Source organism: Octodon degus, unplaced genomic scaffold, assembly GCF_000260255.1.
Source record: "Octodon degus isolate 3935 unplaced genomic scaffold, OctDeg1.0 scaffold00032, whole genome shotgun sequence".
Classification (NCBI taxonomy): domain Eukaryota; kingdom Metazoa; phylum Chordata; class Mammalia; order Rodentia; family Octodontidae; genus Octodon; species Octodon degus.
Genome location: NW_004524608.1, coordinates 631,078 through 650,110, shown reverse-complemented (window position 1 = coordinate 650,110; position 19,033 = coordinate 631,078). Strand labels below are relative to the sequence as shown.

The 19,033-nt window shown below is 45.3% G+C and overlaps 1 protein-coding gene across 11 annotated transcripts in view; it reads right to left on the bottom strand.

Moving 5' to 3' along the window:
* The window catches only part of Arhgef11 (Rho guanine nucleotide exchange factor 11), a 134,392-nt gene that overhangs the window by 11,218 nt on the left and 104,141 nt on the right, over positions 1-19,033 (bottom strand). For 5 of the 11 annotated variants that reach the window (XM_023713660.1, XM_023713666.1, XM_023713662.1 and 2 more), the window contains 13 exons: positions 17,267-17,341; positions 16,968-17,069; positions 14,451-14,549; positions 13,052-13,094; positions 11,648-11,744; positions 11,414-11,536; positions 9,484-9,507; positions 8,096-8,240; positions 7,665-7,764; positions 6,762-6,791; positions 2,651-2,777; positions 159-338; positions 28-75 (listed from right to left, as the gene is read on the bottom strand). In XM_023713660.1, the coding sequence (XP_023569428.1) occupies positions 28-75; positions 159-338; positions 2,651-2,777; positions 6,762-6,791; positions 7,665-7,764; positions 8,096-8,240; positions 9,484-9,507; positions 11,414-11,536; positions 11,648-11,744; positions 13,052-13,094; positions 14,451-14,549; positions 16,968-17,069; positions 17,267-17,341 (1,193 nt within the window). The remainder of the gene's footprint in view (positions 1-27; positions 76-158; positions 339-2,650; positions 2,778-6,761; positions 6,792-7,664; positions 7,765-8,095; positions 8,241-9,483; positions 9,508-11,413; positions 11,537-11,647; positions 11,745-13,051; positions 13,095-14,450; positions 14,550-16,967; positions 17,070-17,266; positions 17,342-19,033) is intronic. The other 6 variants (XM_023713661.1, XM_004629920.2, XM_023713668.1 and 3 more) reach the window with 3 other exon arrangements.

The following is a 19,033-nucleotide window of genomic DNA, read 5'->3' as shown; positions in this document are numbered from 1 at the left end:
AAAAACATCACTGCGCTCACCACTTACCTGCGGCCCATTTTGGGGGTGAAAGGAGGGGTTGGGTTCTCAAGAGACCTGTTGAGGGAAGATGGACTCTCACTAACCTGCATTCCAGCCCTGCCTGAGAGCAATGGGTGCAGCTGCCTAAGCTTGCCCACCTTGTGGAGAGGCTGGAGGCAGAGGATGAGGCTGACTGGTGGAGGCGTGTAGCCTCGGCAGCAGCATCCATGTCAACATCGCTTCGAGAGCGGGGCACGTTCTCTGCCTTCCGAGACCGCTTCATCTCTTCCCGGCCCTTGAGGCTCTCAGAGCGGCCCAAGCGAATCTCTGAGCGTGAACTGGGGAGAGGCACATGAAAATCCTGGTCAGATTGTAACTGCTGCTCCATCCCAAGAGTACCTCAGTGGCAGAGGCTCTCTATTCCAGCCCACCCTGCATGGCCTGAACACCTTGTTGCAGATGCTACTTGGTGATGAACCACTCTCACTACCTCAAACTTCTCTCTCTCTCCCTAGTGAGCTTGATGGGACAATCTGCCCTCCTCATTCTGACCTGGGAGGAAGGATTCTAACAGGAAGATGGAAGTAGAGGCTAAGAGAATCAGACCTATGATGTGGTCTGCAAGTTTAGGACTCTATGCTCCTGTCAGGAAAGCTGCAGCAGGGACCACAGCCTCACCTCCCTGCCCTGGGGCTATCTAATAGCAGCCAGTCTCCTCTGCTTGGTACTGCCATCACTCTACTTTTGAAGGGTCCATCTGCACATACTAATTCTAGGATTCTCCACACTGCCTATCAGAAAACGCTATCTGTTGTTGGATTCTGGCCCAGCTGTGAACATCCTTCCCATTCTTATCCTGACAGCACCCTTCCTAAGCTGCCATTTCCTCTCCAGGGAGTGACAGGCTAGGGAACGCTTTCAGAGGCCTGGCTAGAGACAGGCAGGAATCCATCCCTGCCTGCTGTGCTTGGCTACTGAATGTGTCTGGGGCTCGATGAGATGCTGCCAACTGGGTGCAGTTCTCTGTCCTGTGGAGTCCTGCAGTGCATCAGCCCAGAGACAGTTGGCATCTTTGACCTCTAGTTGCCCTGAGATGGTCCCACCATCCCCCTGCTGTGGCCTTATGGGCTGTTCCTTGGCTGACATAACTAATCTACATCCTGCTCTGTTTCTGGGACCACAGAAGGCCTGATGTCTGTAGAGCTCTTAATAGCACAGCAGGATGCTGCAGGGAGGGAGCCAAGTGACTTGATCTCCATTCATCATGTCTCTCCAAACTGGCAGAGAATGCAAACTGGAGCTTGTTTCCTGGGGACTGAGAGTTTATCTGCAGGGCCAGAAAACATACTGTCAAGTGATCCCCACTGAACTCACCCCTCAGCAATGTTAAAACAATTATAACCAAGATCAACTCAAAACACTTTTCACCAGTACCCTTAGCAGGTCACGCCAGCACCACAAACCTCACCTGGAGAGTTCCTGGGGCTGCAGAGGTGGGAAATGAGTAATGCTCACGAAGAAATACGGCAGACTGTATCTCTGAACTAGGTTCTGACAGTACTGCCTTCTAGAACTAGGGCATTTTATACCCGAGTGCTACAACAACCTCTGAACCATCTCGCTGCGAACACTGTTCTCCCAGGATTGCCCATGAGATTAGAATGATCAAATCCAAACACTTCTGCTGAGAATAGTTTTAGGATCTGGGAAACTGGGAAACCTTGCTAGATAGGGCAAAGTGACCTGGCCAGGGCAAGAATGCATCTGTAAAAGGTCCCACATGTCTAAGTGTTGACAAAGTCTTGTAATCGTATAGTATTTGATACATCTAAATGATGAGTATCACAGCACTCACATCATGTGTATCTTTACCCACTGACCTTAGAACTCAACTTCGCACGGTACAAATCTAATCTTTAGAGTTCTCAAACTGTTGTCAGTTCTTATGGCACATTCTTATATACACTAAGTTTATAAAGGCTTAATAAAATAGATATGAAGGGCCTTGTATTTTAGCAGGAATGTTAGACCCATAATTTGATAGTTTTTTTAAAAAGGCAGATGGCTGGAATATTCACACTGCTACGTAGTGATTTGCCTCTGTGCCTGCCTCTATTTCAGCTCAGTGAAATTATTTTCCTGTACACATGACTACAGTACTGCATGTACCTCAAGAATGACTTCAGGAATCTGCACAGGTACTTCTGACTACAGGCAATCTTTACTTTAAGGGCTGGGTGGAGACCTTCTGGACGCCATTCAAAAGCAGGCAAGTCATGGAGCATCTGACAAGGATTCTAGCTAGAACCTGGTGGAGATGTAAAGATCTTCTTTCTCTCTCATTCAGTGTTTCCTGATTATATGCTGCATAATATAATCTAGTTTAGTCTTCAGAGTGTAGTCAGGGGGTGGGTCTTAAGGAAATTTTTAAAGCATGTAGTTCCTGGTAGGGCTCTGCTTGCTCATCTACTGGCTTATGACCAATACTTGTTGCATCTTCTGAGGCTCTCTGGGGTCGGGAGAAAGTCCTACAGTGGGACCTTAAGAGTGCAGTGGGGAGGGGCCAGGCAGCTAGAATGAAATTTTAGTGCCAAACCCTATCTGCACTCTGCACCTGGGGCAGTTGGCAAGTCCATCCAGCCACTGCTACCTGTCACTCTCCAGCAGGTCCTCAGGAAAGCTTCCAGTGGAGAGTCGCTGTGTCCCCGGTTCTGGGGCATCATATTGCTGGCTGTTCTCAAAGTGCTGAATGATGTTCCTTACATTGCCCGGCTTGACTGCAGGCAAAAAGAAAATGAATAACACTATGCTTTTAGTTCTAGGATGACTTCTCAGGGCACTCACTCCCCACTAGCCCAGAAGAAAGCAATGAGCAAGCATGAATGAGAAGAGCATGGGGCCCGGCGGCAGAAGACATGATTCTAGTTCTGCCTCTTGACCGCACAGATTAGCCCCGGGCAGTCCCTGTACCCTTCTGAGCCTATTCCTTCCTCATGTGCAAAATGAGAGTGATTGAAGTACATTTTCTATTAAGTCCTCTTTTGGTTCTCATGCTCATTACAATAATACTTCTGCTTTAAAACTTAACTAAATTTTTCTTAAGAGCCACATGACAGGTAAAAAACCCCTCCCAAAACAAAAGATTCCCAGGAAGAGCAAAAACACATCCACCCAGAATTTACCAAGCCTATCACACATTTTTCAAACTTATATTACTTTTAGAGTTCATTATTTTTGTTTTTCTCTGTCTTTCCTGAGCCCCTTTGAGACCCTGCATTAAAGGATCAGATCCTTTATCAGACCCTGAGAAAGGCCCTAGACAGATGTCACTCTCTGGCATTCAAATTCCAGCTCTTTTTCTAAGCTAAGACAGAAAGGGAGTGGATCTTGTTCAAGGAGACGGAGGTCTTGGCACAGAGATCCTACAGAAGACTTAGTGCAGGGGGCCTGCCCATTACCTCAGGTGTTTAAGTGCCTGCTAAAACAACAGTCAGGCTCAGGATGCTGTGGTTTGATCCCCTCATCCTCAAGCCAAACCAGACCTGTCCTGAAGGTATCCTGAGTGGCCCCCCCAAAAAAAACCTTCTGCCATTTTGGGCTGGGGAGATGGCTCAGTAGAATAAGCACTTCCCTGGCAAGTGCAAGGGCCTGAGTTCAATCCCTGGTTCTGAAAAAAAAAAAAAAAAAAAAAAAAAAGATGACGACTTAGTGTAACAGCTGGCTCATCTTAGATCAAAGCTTGGTTCCAAATCCAGTGAGAGTGCAGCAGAGCCTGAGCCACAAATGCCACTGTGCCTGAGACCACTGGGGTGGGGCTGGGTCAGAATAAGCAGACTCGGGGTTTAGGTCTGATTGTAGGCACACTAACCCTCTTCAGAGTCTGATATCCATATGCATAGACCTGCGAACTTCTCTGTCTCAAAATTGGACTTTTGTAGAACATTTCTAAGTCACAGAACAAAAAACATTTGGCTGCCGTTTTCTAAATTTACAACAGGGACTGTTCCACTGTTTGTAGGTTAGGACCAGATCTACTGGTCCCAGAGTCAATGTGGACTGGGTTATGGGGCCACAGCAGATACCAAAGCGACCCTGAGCTACTCTGGCTGGAAACCCAGGGATACCTTTTAATGGAAAGCCACTAGGCTGAGTCATTGTCCCCTCTCCCATAGGCCAACTGTGTTCTGGACCAAGCTGTACAATAGCTATACATTGGAATGACTAGGGAACCCAGGATAACAAGGGAAAGCAGGTAGAAACACATTTTTTAAAAGGGAAAAGTTTCACTAGTAACTTCTATTCCTCTTCTCCCAGTCCCTGAATGATAATGAACTAAATAAAAGTGAATTATGTTTTATTAGCATATCAAACAGGGAGATGATTCTAAAAGTGGAAACACTTTACACTGAAACTTTCTAGCACTGATACATGTCTGATTTTTTAGATATGAATATGTATGTCTGATACCCTGGGGACTTTGGAATCTTAACTCAAATCATGCAATCACAAGGATACAGTTGGACTAAAAAATACTTGTATCCTTATTATAACCCCAGGGTCAGCATCTTAATTGTTCTGGGTATTCCTGTTGCCTCAAGTCGACACAGAGCAAAGCTCTGGGTGGAGCCATTTGGCTTCTGTGGTTTGCTGTACCAGGCCTTCCTTGACAGGGCTGACGAGAAATTCCTATTGACAGCTCTGGGAGTGGGGCTCGGGCCCAGGTGAGTGGCAGAACGCTTGCCTAGCATTCTTCAGACCTTGTATTGAATATGAGCCTGTATTTCAAGGCCATCCTTTTTTTTTTGAACTACTGTTTCATAAGAAAATTTTGTTGTGATACTGGAAACTGAGCCCAGGGCTGCACACTAAACTACATTCCTCACACTTTAAGTTTTTGTGTTGAGATTCTTGTTATGCCATCTAGTCTGCTGAACTTTCTATGCTTCCTCAGCTTCCTAAGTAACTGGAATCATATCCATGTGCCACCATACTGGGTTAAAACAAGTAATTATTTTTTTCTTGCTTTATGGTATAATTACTCAGGAGGCTGAGGCAGGAGGCATGAAAATCTGACATCAGTCTTGGCAATTTCTTTTCTTTTTTCTTTTTTTGGTGGAACCAAGGATTGAACTCAGGCCTTTGTGCTTGCCAGGCAAACACTTATTTCACTGAGCCATCTCCCTGGTCCCATCTTGGCAATTTCATAAGACTGTCTCAAAAAGCAAAAATGGAAAGGGTCTCAAAAAAACCAGAAGTGAAAAAAGGTAGGTATGGTGGTGTGTGGTGTTAACTGCAGTGCTCTGGGAGGCTGAAACAGGAGGATTATAGATTTCAAACCCAGCCTGAGTAAGTTAGCAAGATCCTGTCTTAAAAGCAAAACAAAACCAAACCCTCAAGCTAAAAAAACAAAGCAAAACAAAACACAAAAACCCACAAAAGCTTTTAAAAAGGCCTGGGAATGTACCTTAGCAGCCCTGGGGCTCAATCCCCACTGCTGCAAAAAACAAAAAGAGGGCAAGGAGGAGCACAATCAGTATAGGAACTTAATACCTTTAAAATACAGTAACTTTGAAGATAGTATTTTAAATTGTCACTCTAATAAGAAATGAATTCTAGCTATAGAATTCCTGACTGTTCACTGTTCTAATTACTGAAGAATCTAAAAAAAATATTTAACTATATACATATGGACCTCACTAATAGGAATGAACTTGCCCAACTGTGATGTTTTGATCTATGTTCTCAACTTCTTGTGAGCTAATATATGCCATTTTTTAAATTATTTGTTTTGGTGGTGGGGAAAGAGAACCAAGGGGCCCTGCTATGCTTAGCATGGGCTCTGCCACTGAACCACATGCACCCTTAGATCTGTCATCACTTAATTTTGTTTTTTAGTATGCAGATTCTAGAAGATGCTAGGTCTTCTAAAATACAGTTAGGGTTGTTCTAACTACTTTCATTCCACAGTGATGGCAGTTAAGAGCCAAAGCAGCAGGGCATGGTGGTGCATGCCTGTAATGCCAACGTTCAGGAGGCTGACGCAGGAGGATTGCTGCAAGTTTGAGGACAGCCTGGGGACCATAAAGGGAGTTCAAGGGCAGACTGAATTATAGAGCCTTGCTTCAAAAAACCAAAACAAATAAAAAAGGGAACCCTCTGGCCCTCTCCAAAAAGAGCCAAAGAGATGGATGTACTACACTGAAGGGTTTAAGCAAAGTAGATGATACAAATAAACAAATACAACAGACTCAAAATTTACTTAAAAAAAAAAAAAATCCCCAAAATAAATCCCAAACCCTTAAAAAAAATGAGGACTTTTATGATAACACAAATCTGAGGCATTCCTGTGTCTGCTTCCCCGTATGTAGAACACCATGGCTTTGAGGGTTTCTCTCACTTATGCAGACCCTGGACTTTCAGAACCTCAGAAAGGTGACGGAGTCAGGAAAAAGGCCCCCAGCTTTCCTTGGAGAAAGCTGTTCAAGGACCTAGAAGTTTGATTTTGGCCAGAACCACACAATGCTCTACCCCCATAGAACTCAGGTCAGCAGACGAAGCCTCCCCCTAGCAGAGAGGCAGGTGCTTGGGTCTGTGTCACTGGCAGTCTGAGCAGCAAGGAGGGGCACAGAAGAGAAATGGAGAGAAGAGAGGAAAGAAGGGGGACAGGGTGGGAGGTGAGATGGAAAAGGTACGATTAAGATATGGGAGATGGAAATTCGATGCTAATGCAAAGATAAATCCAAATAAAATAGTCCTTTTACCTTCCACAGGGGACAAGGGAATATGAAATGCTAAAAGAAAAACAAAGAAAAACAAAAGTAAACCATGAAATGTCAAATCGATGTTTCAAGAGCCAAAATAAAAATTACATCTAGCTGAAAAATGAAAAAGTAGTGGCAAGTGTCAAGGCAAATCTGGAAGAGTCCCTTCCTCCCCCTCCCCTAATGGAGCCATTTCAGGATACTTGAGATACTGATGATGAGGGCCAGCAACAATATTCAAACCCATGACAAACAGCTGAGAAGTTGACAATGGTCAATTGAGCTTTGGGTTTCTGATGGCTTAAAGGTTTTGGGTCCTGTGAGTCCCAAACTTGCCCTCTACTCACCTAGTTATTTTTTTAAGACAGGGTATTGCTATGTGGTTTAGGCCAGCCTAGAACTTACTATGTGGCCCAGTCTGGCCTCCAATTCAGGGTGATCCTCCTGCCTCAGCCTTCCAAATGTTGGGATTATAAGTGTGCACAACCACACCTGGCTACTCACCTAGTTCTATTTAACAGTCACTCAAACACTCCATGTTTCTAAAACCCAGGAGTAGAGGTGAATCCCACAAGGTGAGAGGCATCACCAGACCATCTCTGCCCAGGTGAAAATATTCTTCCACATCATGGCTATCAGTGGCTACAACTGGCTCTGAGTTCTCAGACCAAGACAGGCAGGAAGGCCTGACCTCTTAGGCTCTGAAATATCCCCTACACCTTCAAAAGCCTGCAGGAGAGAGAGCACTGGAAGCAGCAGCAGTGTGAAGAAGCTGCATCTCACTGCGGCTTGGGCCTGTGGTGCCCAGAAACACAGGAAGTGCTGTACCACCATTCTATAAGGGAAGCGCTATGAGGTCCTTGCCAAAGAAATGTCTGAGGCCGTTGCTCCCCAAATACTCACTGCTCTGAGAAGAGCTTTTGGGCTTCCCAATGTATTTGAGGATGGGGTTTCGCTTCTTGTCCTCCAAGGCATCCTTTTCTTTCTTGGAATTGCTGCTCTGCTGAGACAGGAGACACTGGGGTTTGGAGAAGGCCTCGATCCCCAGACATAGCTGCTCATCATTCTGTCCCTGCCCCAAGACTGGCCCTATCTAAGCAAGTAACTGCAAAGCTGTTAACACAAAGTAACTGTTGTGTTTGTAGCCTACTAAGCATGTTCACCTTGGGCCAGGGGTAGGGGCTACAGAAGTCTGTTCTATTCTGGGGGTTCTTCCTGACTCCGCATCTCAAGGTGGAGGGGGATACTTAGAAAGCTATGAAATGGCTCTTCCAGTCTATTTTTGTGTAGAGAACTGCTCCAAGAGAAGTTCTGCCTCAGGGTAGCTCTGTCACCTTCTTAGTTTTAGGGAAGAAGGGTAGCCACTTGTCCTTGTCCGGAGCAGACTGGGCCTTTTCAGCTGTGTTGGAGGGTCGTGCCTCCCGAAGGCGGATTCCAGTATGGCTCATGTAGGTATTGAGGGCAAAGTCCATGGGGGCACTGCAAGAGAAAATTGTATTATTAACAAGACTGTCATGCTCTTTGCCAGTAGGGAGAAGAGCCACACGCTGCTCCAAACAATCACCTTGCAGCCATCTTGGGGAATGGGTAAGTAGCAAGCTATGGGACAAGGAATTCAAAGGGAAGTCTGCAGTAATCAAATGGAAGAGCAGGCAGACACTAGCCAAAAGTTCTGGTTGGCATGACTCCTATGAGAAATCTTATTTTTTTCTCTAAGCAGAACTCTTCTCAACAAGGGGATGACAGTCACTTCCTTAAAATGTAGGCAACAACTGGCTGGGTAAGCCATGGTAGATGCAGAACTGGATGAAGTCTAAAGGTAGTGGTTTAGCAGGGGAGAGGGGAAATGCCAACCAGCCGCAGCCAGGGCATGCTAGTTCTGATCCCTAGGAATACGGAGAAAACAGAACTGCCAAGGAGCTTCCAATTGCCAAAAATGATACTGTCCAGGGATCTGTGTTTGAAAATGTACCTGGCCCATGATTCTGTAGGTAGATTATTTACTTTGTGGACTCAATGCCCCAAACCTTCAGCCCTGGCTTTATTGCCCTCTTAAACACATTTAACCCCATCTTCTCTATGAGCTCTCTATTATGAGAGAATAGAGATTCATCATTAGCTAACAAAGAAAAAATGAGGTTAAGTATGTAGTATGCAAAACTACTGGAGCATGTGACATACTGTAGTATGTTACAAGAGAAAATGCAAGGGGCCGGGGAGATGGCTCAGTAGGAGAAGCGCTTGACTGGCAAACGCGAGGATCTGAGTTCAATCCCCAGTTCTGCCAAAAAAAAAAAAAAAAAAAAAAAAAAAAGAGAGAGAGAGAGAGAGAGAGAAAATGCATTATGCCCAGCTCCTCTGTGCAAGTGATGCCAACACAGGCTGACTCCAACCAATGCTATTACTTCTGTAAATTGTTTAAGAGAGGTGGGGAGGGAGGCACAGTGTACCCCCAAGTACATACAGAAGTAGAGCAGGCCCCAGGATGACAGTTACAAGGGCGACATGGTGCCTCAAAGGGAGGAGCAGACCTCCACCCCCAGGGCCTGCATCTCACCAGCCCCGTACTGCTTTGCTATGGTCACCTAGGCACTACCTGTGCACAGCCCATGGTCCTGCAACTCTAGGGATTCGCTTGTGGGAAGCAGAAATGGAAAGCACAGACGCTCAGCCCCACTCTGCACCATGAGTGCTGCAAGGGAACCACCATGGGCACACTCACCTCCTGTCTTCCTCATACTTGGACCTAGAACAAAAGAAAGAACAGATGACTCGGACTTCAAGTTGGGCTCTTGTCTAGGCAAAGGCTGAGAGGAAGACTGGTGGGGGTGGGTAGGAGGAGCGTAATAGGTCAGGCTTAGATTCCTGGTCACAGCTCTGGAGCCAGTTTGGGGATCCAAAGGTGAGAGCTCTTATTCTCTTAAGGGACTCTGCTAGCAGAATGAGGGCAACGACAAGGACACCCTTCTAGCTATAACAAAAGGGGATGTGGGAACTATGGTTTTTTGCTTGCTGTTTCAGTGTGTGTTGCTATTATGCAGGAAGAGGCTCCTTTCTGTACCCTCCTAGGACTGAGTTCAAAGGGCTGTGGTGACACCACGGCAGGGGGAAAGGAGCTAAGAGCCTCGACCCAAAGGTACGTATTTAAAAGAGGCAAATGGAAACAGCAACTGACACATGTTCCTATAGGGCAGGCATTATCTTAAGCTATTTACATGCATTAATCCACCTCAGAACAACCACAAGAAGTATTATATCCCAAACTAGTGATATCAAAACTTCACTGCTTTGAATGGGATCCACTTTAAGGGTGATGCCTATGTCCCCTCAATGGTCACGCCTTACAATCCTGGTGCCTATGATCTCAAAGCAGGCTGTCAGATCTGGGTTCCATTTCTGGAGTGGCTAGGGTGACAGATGCTATCTGACCACTTAGGGAAACTAAGGCTCAGGAAGATTCAGCATCTGGCTGAAGGCCAGAGGGTTAAGTTTTCAAAATCTATGCTTTGATTTCATCTCCAGCCCAGATTTCTTATCAAATGGCAGATTCATACATGTAGCAGCTTCCTCCAATTCCCAGTTTGAAGGCCTAAAGAGACCTCAAACTTAAACACATTCATACCCGAGTGCCATTTTCTACCACCAGACTGCTCCCATGTAATCAGTTGTCTTTGTTGACCCTCTCCCTTGCTGTTGCCACCTTGCCTCACACAGCACGCTCCCATGGTCCCCACTTACTGACTGAATACTCCCTGGCCCTGTTCTACCTTCCTCCTCTCCCAGTGCTCATGATTTAAAACATACTACACAATTTACTTATTTATTATACCCACCACAGTTGTCTCCACAAAGGAAAGAACCGCTTTGTTCACTGGCACACTCAGGAATGTCCCATGCGGAAGTGTTTGGAACAGAGTGGGAATGCCACTGATATCTGCCAAGCTGCCAGCTGAGACAGTCGCGATCATCTAGGTCAGTAATGGCGAACCTTTTAGAACTTTCAATGATACAAACAGCCCACTGCGGCATGCATGCCAAGGTTTGCCACCACTGACGTAGGTCAATTTCTATCATTTTGCAGATGAGGACCAGTGAGATGGATGGGCTTGACCAAGGTCACATAACTATGTAGTAAGAAGCAGTACTGGGGTGCAAAACTATTTCTAGGCCTATAAAGTCCTCAGGAAGTCTGTGTGGGACTGGAGTCACGTGACACTTTACAAAATGGGACTAGAGAATGTAGCAAAGGCAGCTTTACCAGTAGCCCCTGCAGGTTAGTTTGGATTCTCTCCCTTCAGCAGTGCTAGCTGATTCCCTTACTGAAGCCTGGGAGCACCAGTCTCTCTCAGCCTCAGAGATGACGTTAGAGGCAGGAGGGAGGAGGGTCAAAAAGAGGACTACAAAGGTCATGGTATTGCAGGAGTCACGGCTTGTCATAACTACCAAATGACTGTAAGGAGCTCCAGGCCCTGCAACCCCCTTCAACAGTTGCCCTTAGCCTGGAAAATACAGCAGGAGGGCTTGGCTCTCCACATTCTCACGGATGGAGAGTAGGTAAGCAGTGGAAGCATGGAAAGGGGTAAAAACAGACCCGTATGATCTGTCTACCTGTCCAGCATGTTCAGGAGTTAAGAGTGGAATTAAAGACTCACAAGATATCTCCAAGGGCGGCCAGCTGTTTCTCGGCTAGTTGGCGCTCCCGCTGAGGGTCCCCATCCAGATCTAGAAGGTCATTTTCACCATAGAGGCTGCCCAGTCCCAGAGTACGCTTTGTTCTACACCAACAACATACACAGTAGGACAAATATATATAATCACTCCAAACACACACTGAGGCAGACAAACACATATCAGAGAGTGGACAATGGGTGGGGGGCCGGGCAAACCTATAATCATGGATCTGCTCTTGGATCTCTGGCATGGCTGCCTCCTGAGCTTCACAGAGAGCGCCACGGGCATCCTCGCCATTCCGCAAGCGCAGATCTGCAGAGGGAACCCAGGAAGGCAGCATGAGTGGGTGCAGGGTGGGGCGGGGTTGCTTCTGCTGAGCATCTCAGGGGTTTCAGCTCCCTGAACTCAGGACTAGAATCACGATGTCCAAGGCCCAAGTCAAGGACAGAAACATTTTCTGAGTGAATGTTATGTGCTCCATTAGGGGAAATATCAATATTGCTCTGATTGGATGTGTCCAAGTGCTGTTCTCTACCATCAATGTGCATAACTCGGGGGCTCATTTCTGGCTACTGACCCAGGGCTAGCTCACAGGGCTAAAAAAGGCAGGTACTTCACATTGTATGAAACTGAGAGATAGCTCCCTTTCCTAACCCAGTGTCCATTCACTCCAGGCCAAGTCTGGAGAGGGAGCAGCTGGCTCACTTTCAGTGATTTTTTCTTTCTTGTTTTTGGTGGCTGGCTCTGCCCACCCTGGGGTGGGGCTGGCGCAGCATGTGGTGCCAGGGATCCAACCTCGATTGCCGTGCTTGCCTACACTGGCACTTTGACTGCTGAGCTATGTCACTGGCCTCACTCTCCATTGTTGAGGAAGCTTTCTTCAGCCTACCACCTGCATCACATCCACAGTCTGAGCCACAAACCATCTTTTTCCAAATGCAGCTTGTAACTGCTAGCCTCTAAAAAGCTGCTAGCTGTGGAGGCTGCCATCCTCCTTCTGCTGGCTACCCTTAATTCTTCTGGATTTAGAAGGGGCTACATATCCACCCAGTCTGCTGGGTGCTCACCTGCACCAGCTGCTCAGAGTATTCATTAGTGAACTAGGAAAACAACAAAAATCTAAAACTTCTCTAAACCACTCCCCATCTGCACACCCCCCCCCCAAAAAAAAAAACAAGCACTCCAGAGATTCTGACTCTGCAGGTGGGATGGAGCAAGGTCCAGGTCTCCATTATTTCTCAAGGGATTCTAATGATTGATATGGCTTAGGAACTCCTCATTAAGTCCAGGTTCTCTTTGTACAGAGCCCACTAAGGCCCAGAGAGGGCACATGGAAGACTGGCAAGAAGAGTCCAGGTCTCCTAACTCCCGGTCCAGGCTCTGGCCATGATGAGCTCTACCAGGCAAAGGCAGAAAGAATGATCTCTCAGGTAGCCTCTGTCCCAGTTGTACCTGTCCATAAAGTACTATGAAGAGCATGGAGGAACTGTCTGTGGATTGTTTTCCCTATCAGAGGACAGTTGCCCATGAAGAGAGATTATGTCTCCTCTGTCCTCTGGAGGCTTCTGAGAGGTCAGAACAAGAAAGGCACCAACAGGAGGTGAACTGATCCAACTTACCAATTTCAGCCTGTAATACCTCAGGGATCTTCACTCTGAGAGGCTACAAAACACAAGAGTAGGGGCAGAGGTAGTGAGGTCTCATGTGCCAGTGGGACAGACAGGTGCAGGTGGGGGAGGGCTCGACAAGGCTACCTTCTCTCCTTTTGTTTTCCATATATGGTTTGTGGATGAACCTACGGCAGACCTTTCTTTCTGCCCTGTATCTATCCTCTTTCTCTTTCTTCTAATTATATACCTGAATACTAAACCAAGGTTTTGGGAAATGGAATCTGAGACTAGAGGGCAAGTTGGGGGTATATTCTCAGGAGATACCAGGGTGCAGCCCATGTTATTCCAAACAGTAGGCTGGTGGTAATTTAGCAAGAAGAAACAAATGCTCATTAGGCTATTTGACAGCCTCCTCCTCATCACTCCAAAGGGAAAACTGGCCCTTATCACGTAGCTTTGCAGTTAACATAGTGTTCTGGCTTCTGGTAGATGAGCCTTGGATGCCTGGATGCCTAAATGACTGTACACAAGAGCACAAGTGGCAACTCTAGCCCCGTACTGAGAGCCACTTAAGGGAGTGAATATAAAAATATTGAGGAAGACCAATTTTTTAACCTTATTAGCCCTAGCCTACTGCTAGAAGAATAAAATCATTTTAGAATTAATTTAGTTCATCAGATTAGACAGTCAGGATGGAAAGTGACCTCTGCAGGCAGCAATCTCTGCCAGAATGGCCCTGACACATCCTGGAATTACGTCCAGATGCAGAGAGTGCTCATCTGTCTTACGTCTACAGGTCTCCCACTTGACTCCTGCCTTTGGGCAGGGAGAGGAAGTCAGCTTCAGAAACCCAGGTTTGTCTTGCTTTATTGATCTAGATCATCTTCATTTCTTTATCCAAGGAGGGGCAAGGGATACAGGGTTGGGGGATTAATAAGAATTTGGTGCAGTCTCTTTCTTTCTCCAAACATTCTGGGGAGAATCAATATATGTATTCTTTTTTTTTAAATATTTATTTATTTTTACTTATTACATTTATTTATTGTGTGTGTGTGTGTGTGTGTGTGGCCAGCTCAGCCCACCAGGGGGCAGGGCTGGCTGGCATGTGGTGCTGGAGGATCGAACCGCGGTCCCTGTGCTTTGCCAAGCTTGTTTCAAGTAGGTGCTTTAGACCACTGAGCCATCTCTCCAGCCCCAATATATGTATTCTATAAGCAGAACTAAACAGATACATAGAGATCAATCTTTTGGGGAAAGGTAGGAACAGCATCCAGAAATCTCACTCTCAGCCTAGATGTCTCTTTCAAAACCTATTTCCACTTGGCCTGAATGCTTTGTTTCACTTTTCTTCTGCCTGAGTGGTCTAAAGAATATAATGAAATTACAATCTAATTTACGACTAGCTTACCGCATTTTTTTCTAGGAAAATATTCCAGATGTCTTTCCCCAAGCTCCGTGAATCCTTGGTGTTTGTCTGCTGATAAACTTCTACACACAAGTAAAAAAGCTAGGAGGAGAGAAGTGGGTTAGAGCAGTTATACTCAACCTGGGTGACTTACCCCAGGAGATGTCTAGAGATGCTTTTAGTTGCTACAACTATGGGGGAGTAAGTGCTCCTGGTATTTAATGGGTAGGGGCCCAGGGATGTGGTTAAATATCCCAAAATGCACAAGACAGTCTATCACAACAAGGAATTCTCAAGTCCTCAAAGACAGCAGTGCTGAGGCTAAGAAACTCAGAGCATTCAATACTGTTATTTTTTTTTTTTTTGAAGAATTATTTATTTATTTATCCATTCATTTTGTGTGTGACCAGCTCAGCCCACCAGGGGGCGGGGCTTGCTGGCATGTGGTGCTGGGGGATTGAACCGCGGTCCGTGTTTTGCTTAGCTTATCTTGTTCTAAGTAGGTGCTTTAGACCACTGAGCCATCTCACCAGCCCAATACTGTTATTTTTAATATTAAAAAGAAATTCAATATAACTTTTAACAAACACTATGGAACATTAAACCATATAAAAATGTAGTAACTATTTTTTAATTCCAAGGTGTTTTTTGCTTTTTTCTTTTAAATATTTTCTTAATATTTGTCAGATTAACTAGATGAATTAATAAACCTAGTATTGACCGCAGTATGAATTAAATAATTGTGATTTAATAAAGGGATATGATTTCCAATGTTTACTGTAGTGTATTTTGTACAGATAACATGTATTTTTAAAGGAAAAAAACAGAATCAAAGCTATTTTTTAATTGATCTGAGGCACATTCCGTTTGAAATGTACTGAAGTTAGTTTCTGGTTTTTCCTCCTTATTTTCCTTACAATGCTTGAAATGTCTAACTATTAAAAAGGAATTGGAGAATGTTATGCATGTTGTTTTAAAAAGTGTTTTTTATTTGACTGACAATGCATTTTACACTCTATATAATAAAATCCCCACAAGCCCCGGGTCTTGTGGGTGCAGTGTAAAACAAAAACAAAAACAAAAACTCAGAGTATTCTATTCATTCATTCATTCATTCATTCATTCATTCATTCATTCATTCATGTATTTATTTGGTACAGGGTCTCATTACACAGCTCTGACTCATAGTGATCCTCCTGTCTTAGCCTCCCCAGTGCTGGGATTACAGGTGTGCTCCACCATACCTGGCTTTGGTGGCCAGCATGACATGTGGTACAGGGATTGAACCCAGGTCCTTGTGCTTGCCAGGCAGGCACTTAGACTGAGCTACACCCCCACCCGAAACTCACAGCATTCTAGAAACCTACAATAAGGTAATACCCACTCCCTTTCCACTTGCACATACTCAAGGTCCAGTGTTCTTCCACTACGTATTCTGTCATGCTTGCTATCTTGTACTTGTTTATATACTGTTCCCTAAGGGATCATATTTTAATTCTCTGTGATGTCTCCTATCATTTTTAGAAATGTGTCTGAGACACCAGCACTTGGGACTCATAGATGGATGTTCAATAAATCAGGGCTGTTCAAGTGGATGTTTATTCTGACCTGTATAAACATCTTATCCCAGAAAGACAAAGTACTAGTCCATGTCCTGGCAAGAGGCAGATGGAAAACACAATACTGACAAGGTTCTTGATCCACCTTGTGTTCCAAGCAGCTGAGCAGAAAGAGAAACTGCAAGGCTGCTGGCTCTGAGCACCACCCAGGGATCCTTGGGCTCTACACTCCCATGCAGCTTCTTGCCATCATGTGTAGATCAAAAACCCTTCTGCCAGCTTTCCTGCAGTAACAGTGTTATTTGCAAGGGCCATTCTTTCAATTCCCTGTCAATCTGTACCCACCTTTACTACTTTCATTCAAAAAACTCAGATTATCTTCTGCAAAAAGATTTCCTAAGTTGATCAAGAATGATTTTGCCCCTACTACTCCTTTTTTTGAGACAGGGTCTTGCGATGTAATTTGGCTTATCTTAAACTACATAGCCCAGGCTGGGCCTGAACTCATGGTGATCGTCCTGCCTCAGCCTCCCAAGTATTGGGATTAAAGGCATGCACCACCATACCTGGTATCTTGCCACTACTTCTTTTTTTTTTTTTAATTTTATTTATGTGTGTGTGTGTGTGTGTGTGTGTGGCCAGCTCAGCCTACCAGGGGGCAGGGCTGGCTGGCATGTGGTGCTGGGGGATTGAACCGCAGTCCCTGTGCTTTGCTAAGCTTGCTCTAAGTAGGTGCTTTAGACCACTGAGCCATCTCACCAGCCCCTGCCACTACTTCTTAAACTACTAATGTAGTTAGCCTCTGGTAGCATTCCTCTGATTTTCTATTTATCTCTGAACTTAAGATGCTTTACTATGCCTGTAGATATAACACCCAGACATTTAAACATCAGCAACAGAGGCCAGAGATTCTCTCTAAGAATAAGAAGGTTCTCAAGCAATGCCAATACTGCTGGCTTACCAGTGGACTGGGGTCTGCCTGAGAAAAGATGTAACGCAGAAAAACTGCCAGGTGAGCTGGACGTGACTTCAGTTTTTCAAGATCCTGAAAGATGATGTCACTCTGGAAGGCAAAAGGATGAGCATGACATGAGGCACTGAGGCAGGGGACAACAGCACAGCCTGTTCCAGCGTTGCCTCCAAGCTCACCTCTTTACAGGCCCCCTCCCCACTCTTCCCTCCTGACTGTCAGACTGCTTCCAGGCGAGGTGGTACGTATGACAAAAGAATGATCAAAGCAGAAAACCCAGAAATGATTACCTCGTTGTTGAAATAACCTGGGTCATAATCTTCCTCTGGGCCAATAATTAAAGGCTTTGGGGTTGGATCTACACCCTAGGGAAGACAATCAAGTTGTAGAGATGAGAGGTTACAGACAAGGAATCAACCTCTTCTGGATGAGCACTTCTGGTCTGCTTAGAAACAGCACTACACTCACAAAGAAAGCCACTGGGTCTGGTAAATGGTGGCATCTCACCACCACCCTCAAATCTCAGTGCACAGATGCAATGAGTTCCACTTGTAGAAAGCCAACTGCTTCTGGTGAGCATAGCAGACTCAGAGCAGCCTGGTCACATGACATACAAAGATAGGAAGTAAGAGAAAGTGCTTTCTTCTGTTTGCCAACGACCTGCTGAGGGCGTGTCAGCCAATACAATATGAGCAAAATAAGAGCCTACAGTACCTCCTGGACTGCTGGGATGGAGGCTTCGCTATTTTCCTAAATATACTAAACAGCCATCCTCCAACCTAGACCACATACCCCAAATCTGGTGTCTACCACAGTGCCACTGAAGTTGTACGCCTAGCAAGTCCCTATGGCTCAATAATGGTAAGAGAGCCTAGGAGTGGATGTGTCTCTTCCTGAACAGAAGGGATGGGGTTGATTTTTCTCAATCACCACTTGAATTACATTCTCATGTCTGTTAAAGAATTTGTGGTAGATTCCCACTAGCTAAGATTTTTTTTTTTTTTTTTCTTTGTACTGGTGATTGAACTCAGGACCTTACAATTGCCAGGCAGGCATTTATGCTGCTGAGCTATCTCCCCAGCCTATTAGCTGTTGTTATTTTTGGTCTTTTTGAGACAAGGCTTCACTATGCAGTTCAGGCTGGCCCCAAACTTACAGTAATCCTTCTGCCTCATTCTCCACCATGCTTGGCTTCAGTTTTTTTTTTTTTTAAATTTATTTATTTTATTTATGTGTGTGTCCAGCTCAGCCCACTAGGGGGTGGGGCTGGCTGGCATGTGGTGCTGGGGGATTGAACCGCGGTCCCTGTGCTTTGCTTAGCTTGTTGTATGTAGGTGCTTCAGACCACTGAGCCATCTCACCAGCCCTTGGCTTCAGTTTTTATTAACTGTTAAAATCCAAACTTCTTAGTCTGGCTTTCCTTTCTTTCTAAATGACATGTTATTGATCACTTAACATATTCCTGCCAGCTTGAACCACTGGTGGTACATACATGACTGTCCCAATGGGCAGCTTGCACAGTTGGTAGCGGTACAGTCACACACGTAACCCAGTGGTTTAGCTTATGTGGCAGTGCGACATACAAATAATAGCCCTGTGAAGAATGTGCTAAAAGTGTGATTTCATACTGCATGTATTTTTCAGGTATTTCGTAGCACCATTTCTTCTAAACGTTCCTTGAGATTTTTCTTAAAGATTCAAATCCTTTTTAGCAATTACATTTCACACAGGTCTAGGCTACCCTCCTTTGATTTTTTGTGGCGCTCTCCCTGACAGCGCCTCTCTGCTGTTCCTCACTCCTTTCTGCTCTTCTCCATAGTTTGCAACTCTATACTCTGAATGTATCACACAACATGAAAAATCCATGAAGTATAACAGAGATAAGTCTAACATTCAGTTATAATGGAGAAAAGGGAGGCCCAGAAAGGCGAACTGCTGTGCTCTAAGCTGCATCCAGGGCTGGTGTGCTGTCCTTAGACTTCTCAGACATACCCAGGCTCTGAATGCCTGGGGTCCACGGAGTTGCTAAATGAGCACTTGTGTCTCTAGTTTGCTTT